Genomic DNA, 26025 nt, shown 5'->3' with positions numbered 1-26025 from the left:
GGGTGAGGGGATAGGGTAACTGGGTGATGGACATTAAAGGGGACATTTGATGTAATGAGCACTGGGTGTTATATACAACTGATTAATCACTGAACTCTACCTCTGATACTAATAATGCACCATAATTTAATTAGTTGAATTTAAATACAATAAAAATTTTAAGAATTTAAAAAAATCTTTAAAGAATCTTTAAGAAATATAAAGAAATATCATAGTAGATAAAGAGTTGGCTTTCAGAAAAGCCTTATTTGGGATGGAAGAGGATGGAAGAAACCTTTGTTGCTTCTAAATACAGAGGCAAGAGCAAAATGCACAAAATTGTGGAATTCTGCAGTAAGCATTTTCAAGACAGAGCTGGAGTCTGAGTTGAAAAAAAATGCATGTTGGTGAATGGTCTCTGGTCAGTGTGTACAATACTGTCACCCTCAGCAGCTTCCTGTGTACTTTGCTTTTAGCTACTCTTTTTAGTGGAACAAAACATTAGTATACCAGAATGTTTTACATGTATTAAGGAGACTTCTATGGGTACGTTAATTTATGTTACAGAACACGTTATTTTGAGATTGTACTCAGTACCTCATTTTTTCAGATATCATATTTAAAGTACTAAGTCATGTTTATGTATGTTAGCAGTAACAAAAACTATTACTGTGCTAGAATTGTCACTTAAATGAAATGTCTGATGTTACATTGTCTCTAATAACCATAATGCTTTTTAAGAGCTATAAACTACTATTCACCACTCTGCCATCACTCTGCTTGGCAAGACCACCATTTTGGTCAATTTGCTTATGATGATCTAGGGCTATACTACCTAATATAGTAACATTAGACTCATGTGGCTATTGAACACTCAAAATGTCACTAGTCTGAATTAAGATGTGCTCGAAGCATAAAAATACATACATACTGAATTTTGAAGATTTAGCACAGAAAGGGAATATAAAACATATCAATATTTTAAAAATTTTGATTACATGTTGAAATGATATTATTTTGGTTAAAGAAAATATTTGAGTTAAATAAATAAAATATTATATTAAAATTTATTTCTATCAGTTTCTTTTTATATGTTTTTTAAAGTGGCTAGTAGAAAACTTAAAATAATTATGTGGCCCACATTACATTTCCATTGGACAGAGCCAGATGAAAGAGAAGAGAGAAAAAGAAAACAAAGCATTAAAGAATAGAAAGAAGGTTGATATATAGAATTTAATGAGTAAATGGACTAAGGAAAAATCAATAAGTGTTTGTTGACTCTAGGTATCAGAAAAGATAGGAAGAAAGCCTACCATACCAAAAGAAAGAAAAACAAACATCACTGCTAAGATGGATAATATAAGAAAATACTATATGAGAACTAAGAGAAAAGGCCACATTAGGTATTACTATGTTTTTTGTGTGTGTGTGAATATTGGAATTATCTACTTCAGATTATATACAGAAGATGTTTTTCTGAATCTGGTAACATTTCAAATATGGGTTCTTAGTAGTTTTATTTAACCATATGTGAAAAAATCTTAGACTGTTAAATGAACTGAATCTTTATGATACAATGAAAAGTTTAGGTTTTTTCTCATAAATCAAAATTCTGCACATCCTTTTATTTATTCCCTCAGCAAATCTTTGATTCCAGCTACGTGTTGTTAGCTACTATCTTGGGAACTGTTATGAGTATACCTGCCATTTAAGATAAACACCAAAGAGCTGAATCCTTGCACGTAATTACCCCTATTTCCTATTCATAAGTAGCTCACATTATTTTTAAGTATTTCTATAGCAGTATGTTTGTATAAAGAGATTAATGACCTTAACACCAAAAAATGATATGTACGTACTTAAAATTTATCTTATGGGCAAAAAAAGACATCCTAAATAATGTTGGACCCACAAATATTGATTCCCATCAGGCTAGGCTCTCCTTGTAAACTCACGTTTAAACATTATTCTATTATTGGAATAAATACATATCCTTTTTTTTAATAAGCTAATCTAGTTAGGTTTAAATATTCTCCATTCTTAAATGTAAGAAGTACTCACAGAGATGCATTTTGAGATATTATAGTCCTATATAGAAAAAAAAGTATGTCCATTTGATTTTATTGAAAGCCAGGATTGCTGAGAGCTATTAAAGATCTTTATCTTTCTTTAAGGAAATTCAGCAATTAAGCTGCCTGTTAATACTTAGGTTGACTAAGAGATGTAAAGTGAATATAAGAAAATGCTAAAATATTAATAATACTGTAGCCCTCTAGAGAATATTTTTAAATACTTATGTATGTGTATTCTGTAAACACACTATTCCTTTTATATTTGACACTTAAAAATGTTGATGATGTTAATTCTATCATGATCCTTAATTTTAGTAAGTTTCATAACTAACAAAAACACCCTGGATTTATGCTTTAAGTGTTACTTGTTGCTCCTCAGCATAGATAAAGATCGGTGGTACACTGTTTTCCTCAATCAGTGCTCCTCAATTTTATTGTTATTTTGCTTTCAGGGAAACCATAAACAGGACAGGTTAAACTTCATGATTTAAAGACAAGCGTAGGTTAAATTCTAACACTAGGGCTCACAGCGAGGGTGGTTAGCAGACAGGGGTCATGGTTTTGAATAGGGACTCTCTATGGGACATAAATTGATACCAGTATCTACAATTTGAGAGAGAATTGCACCTAAGAGATCGAAACTTTTCTTTTCCGATGCCCCATTTTTTTTCTTAAGAATTCCCTCCAGCTTGTAAAAGGGCAACTATCCCTCATGCCTCTTCACTTGAATGTGGTTGTATTTCTTTACATATATAGTACACATACTTTTTAAAATTCCATTTTTTTAAATCTAGAGGAAATGTTTTATAACACCTTTCAAGTTTGTAATGCCTTCTTTAAAGCTGTGCATTTACAAAAGACAAATAACTGCACAACAATGTAAATAAAAAAAGTTAAAGAAGATAGAAAGTAAGTAAGGAGGAAACCTATCAGTGAATTTGGAACTTTGTGTCCTTTACAAAAATGTGCACTAAACTCCAGGGAGTTATTTCGGAGGTATGTTGTGCAAAGTTTGTAATACAGTCACCAACTGAAGAAAAAAAATACAGTTCTTAACCCATTTCAAGGTTTCATTATTTTCTCACAAACCTCCAGAGGATAAACATTCTTTAGACTTTATTAGTACAAAACATTTAAGAACTAAATTTAAAATAATGCATGTAGGCCTCATAAGATAATACTGGCTTATTTGAAATACTACACAATTCACATATTGTCTAGCTAATTCCTTTACTTTAAGAAAAATGTAACTTAATTTGATTCAGAATTGGTGGGGGGTAAGAGTGTGATTTTTATTTCTTAGCTTTTAGAAGTAAATGTTTTTGAGTTATAAAAATAACTTGATAGCTGCCTATTGATTATTATAGTTTTAGGTATAATGAAATTAAATTATATACCTCTGTTTAGTTCTGATTTGCTTTGTCTTCTTGGAAAAATAATGCAACAGGTTTTTATTTTTATAAAAACTTGATAAAACTTTTATAAAAACTTGATGAAAAGACTCAAGTCTGTTGGTTAATAATGCGTATATAAACATGACAAAGCTTTTTAGAAAACTTCGGTCTGAAATACGCTGTAATTCTTAACTATAGCTTTTAATAGCAAACAACCTTTACAAGCACTTTCTTTGGGGAATTGCTTTCAAATGAAGTTGTATAAAGAGTATTCTTATATTAGGACATTTGTTCTAGTATAGAATTATTGGTTGAAACCAAATATGTATTATTGTTATTTTAGATAACTATTAAAGATAGAAGCCAAAATTAATTTTTAAATGTTAGGTAAAGTACTCTGAAGGAGATCTAATAACTGATTTGAAGAAACTCGAGATATTTTAATGAATGATTTATTACTAGAATGCAACTTCTATTATTATATGTGAGAGTTCTCAAAGTTATGACTTTTTTTTTCTAATTCTCTGACATGATTTTGTGATTTCTAAGGGGGAAGAGTGAAGTTACGTAAAAGAGAAAAATACCTTCAGCTATTTATTTGACAAAATTAAGTCAAAAAAGCCAAAAAGAGTTGATTATAATATTGATAATCTTGGGCTATTTATTCCATGTGTGCTGAAAATAATCAGTTTGTTCAAGCTTGCTAAATGGAATCCTTAATTTTATTAAGAAGAAAGACACTCATTCCCCCCCGCCCCAGGAATATATACAACCCAGTTTTTACTGCTAATGAGTATAATCCTTATATATTAAGTTTACTTTATATAGCTTCAATTCTATATAAGTTTCCTTACTGGTATTTAATAGTCTGACTACTTTGAATAAAACAATTACAATTTATAATCAAATGTTTAAAGAATAAATTAATACAAATTGTCATGAGATTAGCTAGTTTTTTTTAAATAGTAGGTTTTTATAAAGAAGATTATTTAAAAATTCTAATTAGATTTAATTTTCAAAGAGGACTTTCTCACTCTAATCAAAGGTTATTCAACATTTTCTCTATTAGGGAAGGTCAGAAGAGAGAAAAGGGACTCCCAAATAGATAGCAAGATCAAATTAGTCAATGCTGCTGATGAATAAAGAGAAAGATACTTCCTTTTAAATTTAGATTTAAAAATATATATGACAATTTCAAAGTAAGATTTTTAATTACAGTAGGTTTTGTTTTTCTTTTTTCTTTTTATATTTTTTAGCACTCTGGGTTCTAGCATTCCTTGACAAAAGTCAATTAAATCATAAAAAACAGTTTAGTTTCATTATTTCCTTTAAATCAAAGATATAACACCTGGTCATAACTGTAAACAATTGACCCAAGCAAAATTTATCAAGAAAGACTTTTTGGTTTCTTATGCATCACTTGTGGTTTGCTGCTGACAGTGCAGTCATGATTTATTCAACAAAAAGCTTTTAAGTGTAGTAAATTGTATCATTTCACACAGCACCTAAGAAACATTGTTTTGAAGCTGAATTAGAACGTAAAACACAAGACTTTTGAGGGAAGAAATTACTTAAATTACATAGGTTAAGAATAAGAATCAGAAAAACCTGCACCCCCAGTAAATGCTGGGCTAGATACTAAGGGGTACAGTTGTGAAGTAACATTATATTTCATATATTATAAATATATTGACAAAGAAAAATCTCGTGTGAGATAGTTACAAGAGAAGGTGAAGGTACAAGTCTTGTTATTCCCTGGAACGACAGCATACCCAGGCACACTTCGGGGTTTGTTTTTGTTGTTGTTGTTTTTAAGATTTTATTTATTTGTCAGAGAGAGAAAGAGAGCACTAGTAGGGGTAGCGTCAGGCAGAAGGAGAAGCAGACTTCCCCACCAAGCAAGTAGCCTGATGCTGAACTCGATCCCAAGACCTGGGATCATGACCTGAGCCAAAGGCAGGCACTTAACCGACAGAGCCACCCAGGCATCCCTCACAGTTTGGGGTCTATATCTGTACTACATCTAACAGGGAAGAAAAGAGGTAGTAGTAAGTCCTGTCCTTAAGCCTACCACTGTATTAGCCTAATGGGGTCTGTCTACTGGATAAGCTCATGGGAAAAGAGGAAACTAAATTACCAAGGATATTTCCTGCTGTGGTACTTAATTTAGGGCCTACAGACCAGGAACATGATGGAAGATGTTAATATTTATTGAATGTACAAGATACCTTTTATTTTTCTATTACTTCTCTAGTTTATTCAGAGTCTAATTTGCAGTTTTTGTATTCCATACTTTATAGTGTGGACCATTTTGTATTAAGCTATCTTGAGCCAATGAGAAAATTGATAGTTTCTGTCCTAATTCTTTAATTTTTTCTTTGTTCATATTATTTAAAACCATGCATAAAGAAAGCAGTTTTGGAGGAGAATACTGTAGCTAATAAAACTATTTGATATAATTGACATATCTGGTAAATACATGATATCTGAGTGTAAGAGGTCAGAAACCTACTCATTTTTGAGAAAAGTTATGGAGACATGTTATTAAAGTGAGTTCCTATATTTATGGAAACACTGAACAGGGAGAGGAAGGGCCAAAACAAGAGTAGTAGAGAGAGAGACAGAGGGAAAAAGGGGGAAAGACGGGGAGAGAGAGAAAATGGAGTATTTTAATTTACAGAAAAAGTCTGAAATGCTAAATTAGGATGAATGTTATAAATGAGTTGCCATAATAATACAGTTGACTTATAAAAAAGGGATTTGGACTTCCTAAGAAAGTCATCTTTCTTAATTTTATGATAGGTTACAAAATATACATAGCATCTTAATTGCTTTGTTGATTAATTTCAGTTTTGTTCAATGTAATGTTTTGGAAAAGTGTGTAAATTTTTTCTTCATATTTTCAAAATTATTAGGTTAATAATAACCCTGGGCCTCTAAAGACAGGTGAGTTCAGTGAAATAGCAAAATGAAGGAGTACTAGAGCGTCATAAATATACTATTAACAAAGTTATGAGAAAGCATATCATTGACATTTTAATTGCGACAACGAAATGTCATAGCTACTTCCTCAATACTTGGTTCATGAGGTAGTTAGTTACTTATTGTGACTATTTTGACAGACAAATATAGCGACTGGAAGAAACCAAGGAGTTTACATTTTAAGGATTTTCCTTTAGTCTAAAATAGATGAGAAATTGCAAAAGTAGCAACTAAATATAATTTATCTCTATCTTCATAATGCAGAACAAATTGAAAAGCATAGTTCTGATAACATAAGGAGAACTTAAAATGAAAAAAAAATTTCTACATCATCCCACAAAAATAATAATGGTTTTTTGCTGGGACGGGGGAGAGAGAATGTTTCTCTACTTTTCAGTTCACTGTATCTGAACAACCACATAATATTTTTAGTTTTCTTAGACCTACACTTTACAGGAGCTCAAGGAGTCTATTACTATTACTATTAGTCTACTACTAAAAGATTAGTAAAGGCTTAGTAATATTTCTACATTTGGAATTAAAGATTACTAAAATATAATCCTACAGCTCATTTGTGCTATATCAGTTTATATTTCTAGCAGATGTTTACATATTGTCCATTTTCAACTGAATTTCATCATAAGTAATTTAATAATCTGATGGGAAAAAGTGTTATTTCATTGTTTTAAATGGATGTTATTAGATTAAATTAAATAATTTCTTGTCAACTGAATTTCTATTCATGCTATTCAAATTCTTTTTTTTTTTTTTAAGATTTTATTCACTTATTCGACGGAGAGAGAGAGAGCACAAGTAGGGGCAGTAGCAGAGGGGGAGGGAGAAGCAGATCTCAGCTGAGCAGGGAGCATGATGTGGAGCTAGATCCTGGGACCCTGGGATCATGACCTGAGCTGAAGGCAAACACTTAACTGACTGAACCACCCCAGGCTTCCCCATGCTATTCACATTCCTAGCCTGTTTTTCCTTGATAATATTTTTTTAAAAACAAAAAGTGTATTTTATATATTTTAAGGCCATTAACATTTGATCACATAGTACTGGTTTTTTCCTCAGTATTTATACTTTAAACACAAGTTTATTATTGACTTTTCTTTGCACTTTTTCCATACTCTTGCTGTCAGTCCCTCTGTGATCTATAAGCATTAGCTATGTAATAATGCTAATACTGCCCACATGATAGGGCTTTATAAGAAGTGACTTTAGGGCTTTATGAATTTTTAGGCAAGGGAAAGAGCAAAGGTTATGTCTAACTTATCTTTGTGTTCTCAAATGATCAGCCAAATGTCTTATATGTGTGTGGTTTTCAATAGGTGTTGACTAATACAATCTTTGTACCCCATTCCTACAGACTAAAGAAACTACATATATTTTTCACCAGTACTCCAGCATGAAGAACCTATTTGCTATTTCTTGTATATCCTTCAAGAGGTTTTGTACTGTTGTTTTGTAGTTCATACCCAGGGCAAGCAGCCAAACCCAGGTTTGAGTTCAGCTTCATTCTCCCACCTTCCTAGCTGTGTGATCTTAAGCAAAGCCTCAGACTTCCTGTCTGTAAAACAGGGTTAATTACAGTATCTATCATATTGATAATATCATAAGACTTAGGAGTCTACCCAATATGAGGTAACCAAATAATGAGCATTTGCTAAATGGTTATTATTATTACAATCAAAGCTAGTCAAATACTCCAGATGAAGAGTAGTACTACAACTATTAGAGTCTAAATTATTACCCATTACCTTATTAACTTTATTATGTGGTACCTGTGTTCCCTCCAGAGAACGTTATAAAGATTTCCAAGTATTTAAGAACATTTTTGCTTTTTATTAATATTATTATTACTATCTTTTTTTTTTTTTTTTTGAGAGAGAGAGTGGGGTTGGATGGAGAGAGTAGAGAGGAGAGAATTTTAAGCAGGCTTCACACCCAGTGTGGAGCCCAATGTAGGGCTCTATCTAACAACCCTGAGATCATGACCTGAGGCAAAATCAAGAGTCAGATGCTTAACCAGCTGAGTCACCCAGGGGCCCCTAGGACATATATTTGTAGACAGTTGCAAGGGAATAAACAAACAAAAAAAAAAATCTAAATGATTTAGATGTTAGAAAGAATGATAGTGAATTTTTTGCTTATTTTAAAGAATCATACCAAACAGGTAGGATGTTAATCTTAAATAGTAAGTAAATCCCTGACATATACATATCTTTCCAATTCCAGTAGGGAAAAATGAGTATAATTAATTTATACTTGTAACTTTACTATCTTAACAAAAACCGAGGTAAATGATATTTTGTTAGAAACGAATTACTTTGAAATATTTTAGAAATCTATTATGTTCATATTAACAAAAAAAAGAGCAAAATGAGATATACATTTCAACAATTGAGCTAATTATGGATGACTTACACATTTGAAACAGCAAGTAAGACAAGGTCCATTATAAATTTGTTCACATTATAGTCTTATAAATTTCTGTTTCTTTAACACTTTTGCTTATGGGATGATGCTTCCTACTGACAACACTAGATACATAAATGTGATAATGTTTCTTATTCTTTGTATTTAATGTTTGACATTAGCCAAAATCCAGTTGTATATTTGGAGATATAATTTCAGAGGATGAATTTTAATGAGCATTCAGTATAAGGTTACATTTCTCAAGTATTTCTCCTTGCTCTTTGGATATACTCTCAAAAACCGTATGTTGGAAGAAGGTAGCAGCCTAGTCATTGAGTGTGTTCATAGGTTCAAACAGGTAAGAGAGAAGGGAAGTATCTGTGAGTTCAGTACAACAAAACATCTGTGATTTCATATAAATCTTTATTATTATTTTGTTATAACTGGAATTACAAAAAAGGAAATAATCAGCCTTAAAAGCCACTTACAGTTAACATTGCACAGTGAAGGTCTGGATTTGCTGATAATATTGTTAAATATATTTTTTTTAAAGATTTTTATTTATTTATCAGAGAGAGAGAGGGGGAGAGAGTGAGCACAGGCAGACAGAATGGCAGGCAGAGGCAGAGGGAGAAGCAGGCTCCCCGCTGAGCAAGGAGCCCGATGTGGGACTCAATCCCAGGACGCTGGGATCATGACCTGAGCCGAAGGCAGCTGCTTAACCAACTGAGCCACCCAGGCGTCCCTGATAATATTGTTAAATTCATCAAATTTTCATGTACATTTATGATGGAATAATAATGACAGTGACAATGAGTATCTGAAAAGAAATACACTTTTACTTCCATGAGACTACTGTCATTCTTTAGACACTTGTGGAAACACAAAGGAAAAATGTAAATGACAATCCACTTTATTGATTACTTTACTCTCTAGAATAACTGCAGTACAAGCAGAGAAATATCTCCTTTCTTAAAATTGTATTATATTTTCAAGGTTGATCTTTAATGAATTTCAGAATAGCCATAATTGTGATATAATAAAAGAAGGTGAGTTTTCTATCAAATAAGTATTTGCAATTGACCTACATAAGAACAGACTTCAATTGTTACAAGAGCTGCCTGACTAAAGAAATGAAGGTTACTGTTTTATGAAAATGTTATTGTGCTCATACTCAAGCCCTCTGTGATTTTTAAAAATCAGTATTTAATCAGTATACTATTATTTCAAATCAAAAATTACTCACTGCAAAATAACGTGTTACTTTTAAAAAATTGTCATCAGTTCTAATAAGCTTTACTACAGTGACTTGTTTGGCTTAGGACTTTCTTGGTTGCAAAACTGAAATTTCCATTTCCTAAGAATATCACCCTCCTGGTCACAGGTCACTTAAAAACATGTTGCCATAAATACAAAATACAAAATAAAACCAAGAATGAGACTATTGCTATGAGTTATAAAATTTTGAATTCACCTTAAAAAGGGCAGAGTTGATGTGATTATGTTGGTTATGAGAGTATAGTGTTTGTACAAAGTATGTTTAAAAGAAAAAAATGAAGTGTGCCTTAGCATAGGTTATAACAATAATCAGATTTTACCTTAATAAGATACTTACTTCTGCAAAAATTCTTCATAGCCACATATACTTAGAAGATGATCTTTGGGGAATAACTGGTCATTTGTACAAAAATGTAGAATCTCTGCAATTAGGTCTTTGACAAGATAATTAGCTAAAAACAAAGATGAATAATAAAAAAGTTAATAAGAGCTTATCATATATTGGCTGAGAAAAAGGTTCTGAGCACCAAAAAAAAGATACATATATTTTGAACTATTGTAACTGTCTAGCTCCATCAAGCGGTATGAAAATGAGATGCATCTCTTTTATTAGTCTGGTTATATTTGGAGATACTTTTGAAAAACAGTTGTTTGCATTTTCTTTAATCAGTCTGTCTTCATATTACTGACAGACCTAGGTATTATATTCCTTATGTTAAAACCTTAATACACTGTGACTCTGCATAGAAAGTATTCTACTGTGAGGGCAGTTGGGTGGCTCAATCCGTTAAAGGTCTGACTTCAGCTCAGATGGTGATCTCTTGGGTCCTGAGATCAAGCCCTGTATTGGGCTCCTTGCTCAGCAGGGAGTCTGCTTGTCCCATTGCCCCTCCCCCACTCACGTCTATTCTCTCTCTCTACCTATCTCTCTCTCAAATAAATAAATAAAATCTTTAAAAAAATAAGTATTCTACTATGGTTACTCATAGAGACTTAGGAGATGCGGGGAGTGTCTAACCTGTCAGATTCCAAAGCCTGTATTCTTAATGATTCTGCATCTCCACAACTTACTGTTCTTCCCTTCCCATGTGGGAATTACTCAAGTTTCCATCGTGGACAGCCTTATAATAACTTTGATGAACATGTGTTTTTTTTTCTCTACCTTCTCTGGAGCTCAAGATGTAAAGTCCTGTGCCTTTATGTTCCATAATCTCCCCACTAAACTCTTACATATACATGCCATTTAATAGTGGCCAGACCATACTGACTTGTTACAAGTTATATTTGCCTATGCAATATTTTCTTAATTATAAATGACAAATAGTACAGGGCTCATTTATTACCATAAATGATAACAGGTAAAAATTATTTATACACACACACACACACACACACACACACACACACATATCCATGCTTTGAGGGTGATCTCATGGTCTCAATCAATGAAGCACGCGCAAACAGACTGTACTAATGACCCCTACCCAGTGGGAATCTGAACAGCATACTGCAAACACTCAATTATATTCATCTGAGTTGTGTTTAGTTTGCAATTATGTGTTTACTTTGCTGTAACTTCTTTTTCTTCCATAGCTTTTTGTTTGGAGGAAAAGGTTTTTAACACAAACTGGCTAACAAAATGTAGTGCAACTGACATAGCTGGATCAGCCACAGAAAAGTCCAGGGAAGGGGGTGGATAAAGCTGGATTTTAAATGTGGGTTTCATGGTAGATCAAGGTATTTTCTAAGAAATGATCAGAGAAACAAATAGTAAAGATCATCATGGAATTAGAGATTGTGGAAATGCTTTAACATGGTAGAGAGTATCTTAAACACTCTGTTGCTTGGAAATAATGATTGAAATGCTATGATGGAATCTAGAAGAAAATATGAAAAAATACGAAAATCATGACTGTAAGGACCCTGACAAGGAGGGGAGAATATTGCTGTAATGATGCAGGAAAATATCTTCAGAGACATCAGTTCATTTTAATTAATTTGGCTCTCCTGTTTCCAGACTGCATCCCCCGTGCTATACGGGGCATGCATGAATTCATTATTTCACTACTATCTTCTCTCCACTCTGTGTGGTAGACTCCATAATCCATTTCTACTATTACTTATCTCCTACTATTTGTTTCATGTTACACTTCGAATGTTTCATTATTTAAATTAGACCTACCTAAACCTCAAATTATCATCTTTGTCCTTGAAATCAACCATGAAGTATCTGTAAATTAAACTTCTCTTGAGTGTAAGCCAACAAGTACTCTGGCTTCTTTTAAGTAGATTTTATACTTGTACCTTCACTTTGGCAGCTAATAGAATACTTTTCCCAGTTTCTTTTACTCTTCCACTTTTTGCAGTCCTTCTCAATCTGTTAACCCTATTATTGCCTACCATATTGAAGAGGAGAATGCCCATTTGAGATTCTTTCATTAAGTGCCCTGTGTATTAAATTTGATTTTTTGCACATCACCCTCTGCCTCCTTACCCTCCTTTTAAAATATAAGTATCATTGCTTTTTACTATCTCTTACTTTTTAATCTCTTATTTTTCCTGTACTAACTTCTATTTCCATCAATTAAATCCCCTTTTATACATTCAGTATCCTCCACTACTACATGGTTTTGTTTTTTCTTAAAATATGTTTGTTTAATCTTCTCATAAAATCTCTCCTCATCCATTTCATTCCATTAAGATAGTATCTTTTTAGCCTTCCCATTACTGTCAGACTTCTTTAAAAAGTAGATAACTTCTGCAGACTGTTCTCAATCACTCTAATCTTTGCAAACTTCTACACCCAACACTATGCAGGTCACAAATGGCCTCCTAATACAGTTCTAACCATGAATCATCTAAATCTGAAAAGAAAGACACTCTAGAGTAATTCTGTACTAATAAAGACAAGGGAATCATCTTCATTGAAGTGTTAATTGAAGATTATGGAACACAGAATTCTTTGCTCAAAACACCTACTTCTCTAAAGGATTCCATTTCTTCACTCTTCAGGAAACAGTATTCTCTTGGGATGAAAATGCCTTATATAAATCTCCCCCTCTTTATTTATTTAGCTTTCATTATTCCCTAAGTTTCTAGGAACAGCTTCTACCTTTTATTGAAGTCATTCTTGATATACTCTTAAGATACACTATTTTGTTCTTTATAGCACATCTGTATTTACTAGTAAAACAATAAGTGTGAAAGGAAGACAGTTTTGGCATAAAGAGTATTTCAAAGTGAAAACATTTGAAATCTTATCTGAACTTTGTCTGACTAAAGCAGAGACTCCCTAAAATACAGTTTCCATTAACTTTCTTCTGAGGGAACTTCCTGCAAATTCCAGGAAGGAGACAGACTGCCTATCCACTAGCAAAAAAAAAAAAAAATATATATATATATATATATTTCTATATAGTTATATATATATAACATATATAACTATAACTATAATAACTATAACTATAGTTATATAGTTATATAATATAACTATAATAATAATTTAACATGGTATATATAGTTATATTATATAACTATATATATATAGTTCCTGTTTTCCTACTGAAGCTCCAAATGACACACGCTGTACACAAACATACACACTTTGACATTAAATTGGTATATAAACCTTTCCTTCTGGGTATTCAGCAAGTAATCCCTGCATGCATGTGTAGATAACTTTGCATTTTCTCCTACTAATCTGTCTATTGTCAGCTAAGTCACAGCCACCACGTCCACTCCCTTTCAAATACAAGTGGATAGAGGAAAGGTTTTCCTCCCAACAGTGGCATATGCTGCTTTGAGTTTTCATGAATATGTCCTTTCTCCTCTGCTTTGTCCTTCTTCCTCTATACTTCACCCCTTACTCCACCTCCCCTTTCTCCTTCTTACAAACATTTTTAACATCACTGACAGTACAGACATCCTCTTTAAGACTACACATCTCTAACACTGACACAATGACCTAATCACTTTCCTGAAACTTCTTGTAAAAATATGACCTCCAACTTGCCGCATTCAACAAAAGAATATCCAGAGAGAGAGAGAGAGAGAGAGAGCGCACACACGCGCGAGAGAGATGCTGGAAATTAAATATTGTAAACTGGAAGAAGAGAAGTGGTCTCCCTAGTTCACAGTTATTCGCTCTTCTCCAGCAACTGAGGCCAAGATGACACAGACTGTGATTAGCTCAGGGTTTAACCCCACTGATTCTGTCTGGGCAATCAGAATCCGGCTTTTAGAAATTTGGAATTAGATCTAATAGAGAGATAGAATTTTCTTTAGGTAGCTGGCCAAATAGCATTTAAGCTTGAGAGCTAGGCTTTTCATGTGTTCTGGAAAAGCAAGGGAAATGAGTCAGCAGAAAACAAGGGAAATCTGAGAAGCAGTAATATTGAAGAGATGAGGTGAGATACATATAGGAATTTTGAACTGCTTATTCATCTGTGCCTTTAGTACTTTCCTGAATCTGCTGAATTCTTACTCTTAAATTCTGTAAGAAATTTCTATATTCCTTAAGAATGTTTTTTCTTCTTAAGGCAGCAGGAGTTGGTTTTTGTTAGTTTCAAACCAGATGGTCCTAACTAAATATTCCAGCATAACTTTGTTATGGTTGTAGCCATCTGTACTAACTCAGAATCATGACTAGAGTAAGAAAGAAAAAAAGCAAAATAGTAATTATATTAATAACAATCGATGAAAGGAAATATTTGTTGGATCATTATTTGTCAAGAAAAAATTCATAGGCAGAAACTCATTTAGTAGCAACTAATGTTTGAAGAACTATTATTGTTTTACAAAATAGTTGACAATAACAGTGAAATAAAATAATAAACAACTTTAAAGAGATTCTAAAAATGTAGTAAAAATAAGAAGCATCTGATCAGTTTGATAACATGCATTTTCCAGATTCCAGGATCAATCCCCAGAGACTGATTCAAAGGATCTATCTGCTCATCATGCAGAAGGCTATGGGAATAAACACTATGTTTTTATGTCTGTTTTATGTCATAATTTATTCACATTTGAATGACGTAGTTGTTTCTAATGGGCAATATTTCCATTTTCATATATATATCATTCATATTCATTCATATGCTTTATCTATAATCTTTTTGAAATTTAGGTTTTGTTTTTAATATGTTAAAAATTTGTTCTACTTGCCATCAACTATTTTATAGCAGGAAGGTAAAGTGTCCTGGGGTGTGAGCTATGTGCAGAGAGTCTTAAAAACAATAGCTAAACAAATGTTAACAAAAGGTTTCCAGCTGTTTTCCTCTTAACTCTACTTCAGGGCAAAATATTAGCATTTGATAATGCTTCTTTTAATGCTTTCAGTCTGTGGACTCAAGGCTATGCAGCCTATACCAGCTTTATGGGCATTTTTATACTTATTTGCAAGGTTGCTTACCATATGGCATAAAATGAAGTACTTGCGTTGAGTTATCAATACAAATACTTATATTAAACTTAGTATTAGAAAAAAGCTGATAGGGAAATGCTGTAGTCGTGCTCCAGATCTTCCCTGAGTTGGAATTAATGTCAGCTGCATGATATGTTCCTCTTATTCTGAAAAATATATGGAAAATAATACTTAGGAGATGATTATAAGAAACTTTATGCACAGTATTGCTATAGAAGATTTAAAATATGAAAATTAGCAGATGATTTGTGCTGTAGTGCTGTTAGCAAGGCCAGATTGGTAAAGATTGCAATTATACCAAAACAACTGTAAAGGACCATTCTTTAGATTTCCCCAGGAGCATCTCATTTGAAGCAATTAAGAATACATTGTCATTCATTAGGCATGAAAATTCACTCTGAACAATGATTACTTCCTTCATTGACATTACTTCAGAAGCCTGAATGCCTCCCCTAGGTTTTCGATAACTTCTCAAGCTAGAAGTCACTCATTTTGATTTAAGGATTTTTAAAAATAATTATCTTGTGCCCAATGGGTAAATACCATTCTTGGCTGTAAATTTTTGGATTTTACACAAATCTCTGGATTTTACATAAGCAGTTTAACCCAGAAGTCATTTGTACACACTGAACAATTCTCTACTGCTCAGATGAGTCAGAGAATTGCAAAATAGTTTATCCTTGGAGCCAGAAGCCTTGAGCTTGAATCCTGACTCTTCCATTTAGTAGTTTTAACGGTAGGAGGGAAGTTATTTGACCAGTTTCTTTATTTGTACAAATGAGGATATCTATATCTACTTCAAAGGTTTATTGCAAGGATTAAAAGTGAAAAAGCATGCAAAAGATTTTGGTAGAAGCATATACCCACCCATAGGATGTATAATTATCATTATATAGTATTATAGCTGAATCCTTGTTGATCCATGTTATTGCCCACACATAGAATATAACATAAACTTATTAGCAATTTAGATGTTTAAAATACCTTTGATGATGAATATGAAATCATAGGGGGTTGTTATTGTTATTAATTATGCAGACATCTAAATTTTGTAGTGCTGTTCCCACAGAGAAAGTTATACATTCTGTGTATAGAAGGTATACTATGCATTCTATGTGATGTATCAATATGAATTACATCCTTGGCATTCATTCTATTTGTGCAGCATTAAAGTAGTGTCATGCTCACTAAAATAGCTTAATCTCTGCCTTTCAATTACACAGAAACATGCCCTCCTTGAGGGGCCTGACAAATGAAAACATTCATGGCATGCATCAGGATCCTTATTTTCTGAGTCCCATCTTTGCCGATTCTGTAGATTTATGGAGGAATCTTTACATCAGCCGTTACTGCTGCTACTCTGAAGCTTCAGGTTGAGAACCCATTGTTTAGGATAAAGATATGGGCCACTCTTCTTTGTTACACCTAAGGTGAAGGTCTAGACTCCAGTTCTGTTTGAGGGGCTTTATGAGTAAGCATTCACCATGTGATAGGATCCTACTCTATGCATATGTGATTTAAGAATTCTACTGTTTTGGGAAATTAAATCTAAAATGCACATTAATGACCTATTCTCTCCTAAAACTTTGTTGAGTGTCTACTGTGTTCAAAACTTTTAATATGCTATGCCATTTTATTGTTGTTGGTGGTGGTTATTTTTGCAAAAATATGACACATTCCTTGAAAGATGTGGCTTAAAAATGTATCACAGCAAGAAACCAAATCCAACAAATTATACGGCTTCTTTAAAGGGTGTATAACAGGAATATCAATAACACTTTTAGGTATGGTTATTTAAATATTAAACAACAACAACAACACAAAAAACAGATGAAACCAGATACATAAATCCATTCTGTTGTGACCCTTTTAGGAAATTTGGCTTTCAAACTCAGTTTGATCTTTTGAATAAAGAGCCTTAGACATTACCTAGTACACAGATCCTCCAAAAATAGTTGCTGTTGAATGAATAGTGTGTTTTTTTACAAAATATTTATTGTATCTATAAATTTAATTATTTTATATGTGAGTATACATCAAAGAAGACTATTGAAAACCAAGATAAGTGTGTGTGAATATTAACCTATATTTTCCTTTCACTACTCTATAAAGTTTATTATTGTTTGGTTGTCTGTTTTAATTTTCATAGCTACTTTGAAAGGAGCCATTGAGAAAAATTACATTTAAGAATTCAGGAAATATACTATGAGCTACTGACAAACCATTACATAAAGCATTTTCTATCACTACTGCATCCACAAGAAGATTCGTCTAAGAATATTACATTGTGTTAAAAAATTAATGGGAAAAATCACAAGTGTTTTGTCAATGGATTTATACTGTATGATATCTTGTGATATTAAGAGAGCTATTCCTCATGCTTAGAGGGTAGAAATGATCACATCACATATTTAAAGTGTCAAATTCCTGGCAATGCTTGTCAGTTTGGGACAGTGAATAGTTTATTCTTTAAAGAATCAATATTGATAACTTTAAAGATCCTAATATAGGAGTCCAAAGAGTCATTTTAGTTTTTATCTGTGAACAAGAGTGAGACATTAATTAAAAATTAAATATTTTCATGGATTTGAGTTCCTTGGTTTTGTTTTTCATTTTTTGTTTTTTATCTGTGTGCCTTTCAATTCTTCCAATAGGGTTACAAGTTTTTTAAGGCAGAGACCTTGCTTTTCTGTTCTACATTTAAATATCTCTCATACACGGGCTATTTATTGGTCTTTCAAATAGCCTTTTAAATTAATGATTAATCCCAAATGATTTAGTAGTAAACTGCTATAGCTGATAAATAAGTTATAGTTCATTTATATGTATATTTATTGTTTTTTAAACAACTGTAAATAGTTAGAAATCAAGAGAACAAAATGTAAATGCATTAATTTTTCAAAAAATTTGGGAACCTTAGCAAAAGAAGAGATGGCACTATATAAATTTTAACTGAAAATGAGAAGTTAGTCTTAAAGAAGGCATCTATAATTATAAGTTCATTTTAAATGAGCAAAAAGAGGATCAGTGATGTTTTTATAATATCCCCTAGTGAACAGATTGTTTTTCAATGGACAAACACCCATGCACTTGCTCATTTATTTTGGCAGTTCATTCAAGGTGAGATTAAATTATTAAGAGGAGGGCACTCTCACCATTTAAAATAGTATATCCCAGGTAAGAAGCATAAATCTATGCTATTTTGTGACATAACCAGAGAAGTCAATCAGTTGTGTCATTAAATGAGAAAATAATTCACTGCAAACTAAATAATCAACAAATAGCAAGGGCAGGTCTGAAATTATGAAACATTTATCTTTAATTGAATTTTTAAGAGAATAAAATTATTTGACTAAAAACAACAAAAACAATACCAGAAGTTAATGAACTAATTTGTCAAAAATTTATATTTTTCATTATGTTAAAAATTCTAAAAAAAAAAAACCTTTAATATTTTAGATTCAAAATTAATCAGTTTGGTGATGTTAAATTAAAATAGACAAATTTATTAAAATAGACAAATTTATTAAAATAGACAAATTTCAAAGTTTAATGAAATAGCAACACTCACTTTTTTACTTTGTCACAGAAGGAGGCCAGAGTCTTATTACTGCCTTGAGGTACTTCAACTAGCTGAAGAGAATAACCTGTCAGCTTAAAACAAAAACTGTTAAATTAATATAGTTTGGTGTGGAGAAAACATTAATACAATCTACAATTTTAATTTTGTTTTGTTTTAAAGATTCTGTCAAGGAAGGAAGGCCTTCGTCTTCCCTACGGTCCTCCTAGCTGGACTTAGAATCAGATTGACAGGAGACAGACTAACAGGACAAAATCAAATTTCACAGGCCTGTGTATGGGGACTCCACACAGACAGAGATTACAAAAACAATGAGGCAACTGGAGGCTTATTAGAGCTAGGGAGAGGGGGAAGGGCCCGAGAACACAAAGGGGAGGAAAGCCATTAGCAAGAAGGGGAAAGATGTTTGAAAAGAAAGGTTGCCCTATTATGTGGGTAAATTCCTTAGGTAAAGGAGAGTCTCTGTTATTAGCTCCCTTCCTGTACAGGGTCTCCTTTTCTACCTAAATTCAAGCAGTTACCGAGGAAGTGGGGAGTTTTTCCAGTATCTGCTGGGGATTTATTACTTTTAACTTGAAATAATCTTTATGCCAAAGAGGCACAGTTTGGGGCATCTCATTGCATCCCTTCAATTCATTCTGTTTTTTTATTTTTATTTTTTTGGATTTTTTAAGTGAAGTAATATATATAGAAAATGTATAAATCTTAAATATGTAATTTAAGTTTGAGGAATGTATATAACCGTACTATCAATATCACAATAAAAATATAGAGTATCTCCATCACATTAGAAAGTGCCCTCAAATGTCCTTCTGTCAAACTGTACATCCATTTGGTAACTACGGTTATTCAGATGGCTAACATCACAGATGAAGTATATGTGCCCTTTCTTTCTGGTTTCTTTCACTTAAATGATAGATGTTTTTAAATTCATCTGTGTTACTGCACATCAATAATTCATTTTTTATTGCCGTGAGTACTATTCTATTGATGACGATTTCATAATTTGTTTATCCATCTTCCTGTGGATGGGTATTTGGGTAGTTTGTAGTTTTTAATAAAGAAAACTATTAATTTTCATATACGAATATTTGTATGGACCTGTGTTTTATTTATGAATAAATCTGTGGAGGCCAAGAAAATTAAGGCCATCCCATCTCAGGTTTAGCTTTAGCATAAGTACAACCATCTTAGCTCTGGCAGCCATCTCAGACCCCTGTGCCCAAGGGCTGAACTTTCCCCTACTTTGCTTTAGTAAGCCCCACCCTGTTTTAGTTCCAGATGCCCCCACCCTGCTTTGGTTCCAGGAATCTTCACCCTGCTTTTTAACAGGAACCCATAAATACCTCTGCCTTAACTAAGATCGGGGTCCAAGTCCCTACTCCACTCTGCCGGTTATACTTGGGCCCAAGCTTAAGCTTCAAATAAACTCTCATGTGATTGCATCGGTGCTTGGCTCCTTGGTGGTCTCTCAGATGTGAAAACTTGGGCATAACAAATCCATAAATGGCTCAGTCAGAAGTAGGTGTATGATTAACTTTAAAAGAAGTAATTTTTGCTTTGTGTGCATTGAAGCTTTTATTAGGTACATAACATGTTTAAATTTATATTGTCTTCCTGATTGACCATGTCATCATTATGAAATGATAATAATACTAATACTAATAATACTCTGCTTTGAACTGTACTTCTTCTGCTGTTAATAATCATCTTGTTTGCTGATTGAATATCATATCTTTTTATTTCTTTTACTTTCAACTTATTTTTGCTTTTCTTGAGTTTGTCTCTTATAGATAGTAGTTAAATCTTTCTTTTTTTAATCTAGTTTGTCAATTTCCCCTTTTTATTTGAAATGTTTATTCTATTTATATTTAGTATACTTATGAATATTGTTGGATTTGAGACTGCCGTACTCATTATTGTTTCTATTTGTTTCTATTCTATTTTATCTTTCTATTTTTCCTTCCCTGTTTTTCGTTTGTTTTTTTTTTTTTTTTTCTCATTTCATGTATTCCTTTGTTGGATTTTTGGTTTTCCTTCTCAGTTTTATTTTTCCAGTGGCTGTCTTAGCTTAGAAATGACAATAGGCATCCTTAACATATCACAGTGTACTTAGAGTTAATACTGTACCACTGCATTTATAATGTAAGAATTCACAAGAGCAAATAACATTTACTTCTTCCATCCTTTATGCTGTTCTTGTCATATATTTTTCATCTATTGACACATATGTAAAATAACTCAATAAAATGCTATTGTTTTGGTTTAAACGACTATCAAAATTAATTTAAAAGTTTGTTTTCATAGTTACTCATATATTTACCATTTGTAATGCTCTTTGTTCATTTCTTTTTTCTTTTTTTTAAGATTTTATTTGTTAGAGAGAGAGTACACAAGCAGGGGGAATGGCAGGCAGACAGGGCTGAGGGAGAAGCAGGCTCCCCACTGAGCAAGGAGCCCAATGCAGGACTTGATCCCAAGACTCTGGGACCATGACCTGAGCCAAAGGCAGACACTTAACTGACTGAGCCATCCAGGCATCCCACTTTGTTCATTTCTAGATTCCATCTGGTATCATTTTGCTTGCATCCAAAACACTTTAGTATTTCTGTGTGCATGTTAGCTAATTTCTCTCAACATTTGTTTAGTATCTATTTCAAGTTTTGAAATGTATACTCAATGGATACAAAAGTATATAGATATGTGTGTGTGTATCTGTATGTATCTGTATGTAGATGCACACACACACACATATAAAATATAGGTATAGATATATATCTTTTAAAATGTCACTCCATTGTTGTCTGATTTCTATCGTTTCTGATAGAAACTTGCTTTAATTCAGATTGTTGTTCCACTGTGTGAAATCTGTTTTCCCTTGCTGCTCTCTTTTATGATTTTCTCTTTACATTTTGTTCACAGATGTTTGAATATGATTTGTCTTACATCTGACTGTCTTTGTATTTATTCTGTTTGGGAATTGTTGAACTTTTTAGATCTGTAATCACTGGGTGATTTTTCATTTCAGGTATTATATTTTCAGTACTAGATTTTCATAGTCTTTATTTTGTTTTATTTTTTGTAGTTTCTAACTTTCTTTTGAGATTCTTCATTGGTCTACTCATTATGTCCACCTTTTACTTCATCTGGTTCAACATTCTTTTATAACCACCTTAAAGTCTCATTCTGTTAATTTCAACATCTGGACTGTGTCAGAATCTCTTTGTAAAATCACTGGGTTATTTTCTTGATTTGGAGAGAAAATTTATTGCTTCATTACATATCTGTGCACTTATTATTATTACATGTCCAACATAGATGACACATTGTAAATTGTGTTGTCCTGTTCTGAAAATATATAATTTTTCTCTGGTAGGCAGTTAGATCCTTTGATCTCTTCAGCCTTTATTTTATTTTTTGCTAGGGTACTTCTATTTTGGTAGGTGCAGCCTTCACTCTAAAGTTGTTTTATACTTTTAAGGGATAGCTTTGGGTAATCTCAATTGAATGCCTAAAGTACTAGGTTGCTAGGTTAGAACTTCTGCACAGTGTAACTTACACTTGTGTGTAGTGAACACAATCCCTTGGCCAAAAATCTACAGCAACTGCCATGCAAATTTCTGATTCCCACCCATTGCATAGCTGGAAATGTATTCTGCTCTGGAACACAACTCTCAAGAGTAGTGATACTGCTGCTCAAATGGGGCTCTACTATCCTGCCCCAAAGCAGAAATGAGGATGATCATGCAACACATTGGTGTTTCCCTTCTAGGGTGAGGTCCTGTACTGCCTTGTGTTCAGTGCCTGAAATCAGGAGTTTAGTGCTTGTTATTCTGCCCTGATTAGAAAGAGGTGTCTCTAAAATCACTTTTAATTCAGATGAGTTGAGTTGCTACCTCCTTTGCATATGCTTCAGACAGAATTAGGTATTTCTTCTCCTATGGACTCATTCTATCTGTTATTTTACTCTGTTGACATTATTTGTTGACAAGTTAATTTGAGCAATATGCTATTTTTGGAATCAAATATCATGTCTTTTCTTTGCATTCATTATGCTTAGTATATCATGTTCATTTTAAGAATATGATAGTTATTGAATAAATGAGGAATCCTTTTGCTTCACCCTGGAAATTGTAGCTGCAATAATGTTTCTTTTTCTTTTCTTTTCTTTTTTTTTCCCCCACTGTTTACTTCCAGTTTCACTTGTGTCTAGACTCAGTGTAAGCAGAGAAATACTCAAATATTATACAAAAAACTCTATGGTGACTTAAATGATTGGAGAACTACTGATGAAACCATAAGGATGAATTGCACAATGATTGCATAATTTCCTACTCTTGGAATAATCCCAGTAGAAGATGCCTGCCAACAGTGTAATTTAGGAGACTCTGGGCAAAAGGACATTTTTCCTACCATACTGACATAAAGTTTTAATTTATGACAATATGACTCAAAATATAAATCTAATGAGATGTATGTATGTTTCTGTGTGTGCATAATAACACAATAAGAATCAAAAGTACTTTCATCAATACCTCCAATTATATTTTTATCCAATAAAATGTAAGGGCTATAACATTTTATTTAGTTGTGACCAAACTGGAACTTTAAAAATGATATAAAATTTATATTTTTCTTTCTTCAGAAAAAAATCCTTACTTTAGGAATGCAGAATTTGTGAATAATAAATTATTTTTTACACAAATAATATTAATACATTTTCCTGTTCAAGATGAGTGACCCTCATCACCAAATTAATCCAATGCATTACTGAATGATTCTTTCAGATTCTTTTTTTTTTTTTTTTTTTTTTTTAGGTCAACATAAATGATACATACCTTTCTATTCTTTGGCCATGTATTTTCCCAGGTCCTGGGTAAAGAAGACCCTTCAAAAGGCATCAGAGAACGTTCTACAATGTCCATATTTCTACATCTTTTATTATCTTCTTTTGGCATGAAGTCAGATGAGAAGGATGGATACATAGAAGGGATGCTGCTTTCAAATCCTATGTGGTAGTTGTGATTTTCATTTTCTGATTCTCTCTGTGAATTAATTTTATCCAGACTAGTAGATGATGAAGCTAAAATATTGAACCTGTAATCATCAGCGCCATGATATTTTCCTATGGGGTTTCCCGAAGAGGTTCCTTTGTTCATGTTTTCAGGTTTTGGTAGCACAGAGCTCCTAAAACCAATTACCGGTATTTTCCTAACCTGGTGACAAGAGTGTTCTGAGCTTTTAGAAGTGAATTCATTCGAAGGTATTTGGTGTGTTTCATCTAATGAATACTTTCTTGAGTTCCCGCTTGGTGCACTCGGTACAAAAACAGTGTTTTCTTCCATTTCAGTCTGACAGAGTGGAATTTTATTACTGATCTCACTTACTAGCTGATCAAACCCCAGACTGACTTGGCTAGGGAAAAGGAACTGATCTACGGAGTGAAATTCTTGGTGCTCATGCTGCTCTTGATGTGATTCACTGGTATTTAGATCTGTTTTCCAATAATATGCCATTGTTTTTTTTATGTAATTGAGAGTGTTGATTCTGCTCAGATGTCTACCTGATGATATTATAAAAGAGGAGAGGAATTTTCCTAGAGAAAGCACAAAAAGAAACAAAGATTCTTCAATTAATTAGAAATAAAAGAACTTGCAAAAAATAAATACAATGAATACATATAAACAATAGTTTTGAAGCTTCTCCTTAGCAAATGAAAAGATTCATGGATAATCTGAAACTCCATCAGGGCTCACAACATTAAAGTCTCTTGGGCGAATATTGACTTTATATATGTGAAACTCCTATAAGAGAAAAATAAGTCTACCTGAATTATGACAGGAATTTCATGAATCATTCAAAAGTCAATATTCCCCTTTGAAGCTCCTTTTCCTACTGAAGATCTGCTTTCCTCCACTTATCATCTCCCTCTGTATTCAATCATCTGTAAGTATGCTAGCAGGTTAAAGTCTTCTATTAGCTGAAGTCTTTTCTTTATCAGCAGTTACTCATTCCTAGACATAGTCTTATTTTTTTCTCCTTTCCATAACCAATTATCTTGTAGGTTGGCTAGAACCTTTCATCCTTTTTCCAAAACTCTTTAAATAATTGTAAACTTCTTTCTCTACTTCTCCAAAATGACTTTCAATAGGTTCACCAATGAGTTTCATGTCAGTAAATTCAGTTGACACCCATCAGTTTCTTTCTTTCTTTCTTTCTTTTTTTTTTAATTTAAAGATTTTATTTATTTATTTGACAGAGAGAGAGAATGAAGATGCAGGCAGGAGGGGAGAGAGAAGCAAGCTCCTCACTCAGCAGGGAACCCTTTCTGGGGCTCCATCACAGGACCCTGGGATCATGACCTGAGCAAAAACCAGACACTTAACCTATTGAACCACCCAGGTGGCCCAATATTCATCAGTTTCTATTTTCCTTTATCTCTCTACAGTACTTGATTCCATTCATCATACTTCTCATTTTAAGTATTTTGCTTTCTTACTTTGACTCTCTGTGATACTGTACTCTTTAAGTCCTTCTTTGTTTATTCTGTATTAAAAACTCCTTTGCCTATCACTTTTTCCACTTGACCCATGTCAGAGCTTCTTTTCTTCTCAACTGTTCTCTCCCTGTAAGTTATTTCTTACTTCCGGTGGCTTGAATTATATGTAAATGACTCCAACCTAGACTGTTCTTCTTATTATCTTTTCAGTGTCTCCACTTTGAAAGTCCAAAACTTGTATCATAGTTCACCCAAGAACCTGCTCCTATTCCATTTTTCTGTGACAGAAAATGACATCCACTCAAATGCTCAGACCAGAAGCCAAGTTTCATCTTTGAATCTTACCTCATCTTTATTCTATATCAAATAAAACTACCAGTTCCTATAGAAAATTTTCTGTC

At 32.9% G+C, this 26025-nt stretch overlaps 1 protein-coding gene across 1 annotated transcript in view; it reads right to left on the bottom strand.

Annotated features, from left to right (window-relative positions):
* Positions 1 to 24641, bottom strand: part of PIK3C2G (phosphatidylinositol-4-phosphate 3-kinase catalytic subunit type 2 gamma) — a 325900-nt gene extending 301259 nt beyond the window's left edge. Inside the window, exons 1-4 of the mRNA XM_059404484.1 lie at positions 23964 to 24641; positions 19117 to 19199; positions 15534 to 15691; positions 10461 to 10575 (exon numbers count right to left, since the gene is read on the bottom strand). Of these exons, the coding sequence (XP_059260467.1) occupies positions 10461 to 10575; positions 15534 to 15691; positions 19117 to 19199; positions 23964 to 24641 (1034 nt within the window). The remainder of the gene's footprint in view (positions 1 to 10460; positions 10576 to 15533; positions 15692 to 19116; positions 19200 to 23963) is intronic.
* Between the last annotated feature and the right edge of the window lie 1384 nt (positions 24642 to 26025).

Source organism: Mustela nigripes, chromosome 6 (genome assembly GCF_022355385.1).
Source record: "Mustela nigripes isolate SB6536 chromosome 6, MUSNIG.SB6536, whole genome shotgun sequence".
NCBI classification, from domain to species: Eukaryota; Metazoa; Chordata; class Mammalia; order Carnivora; family Mustelidae; genus Mustela; species Mustela nigripes.
Note: the sequence above shows the minus strand (reverse complement) of the source record. Positions and strands in the feature narration are given on the sequence as shown.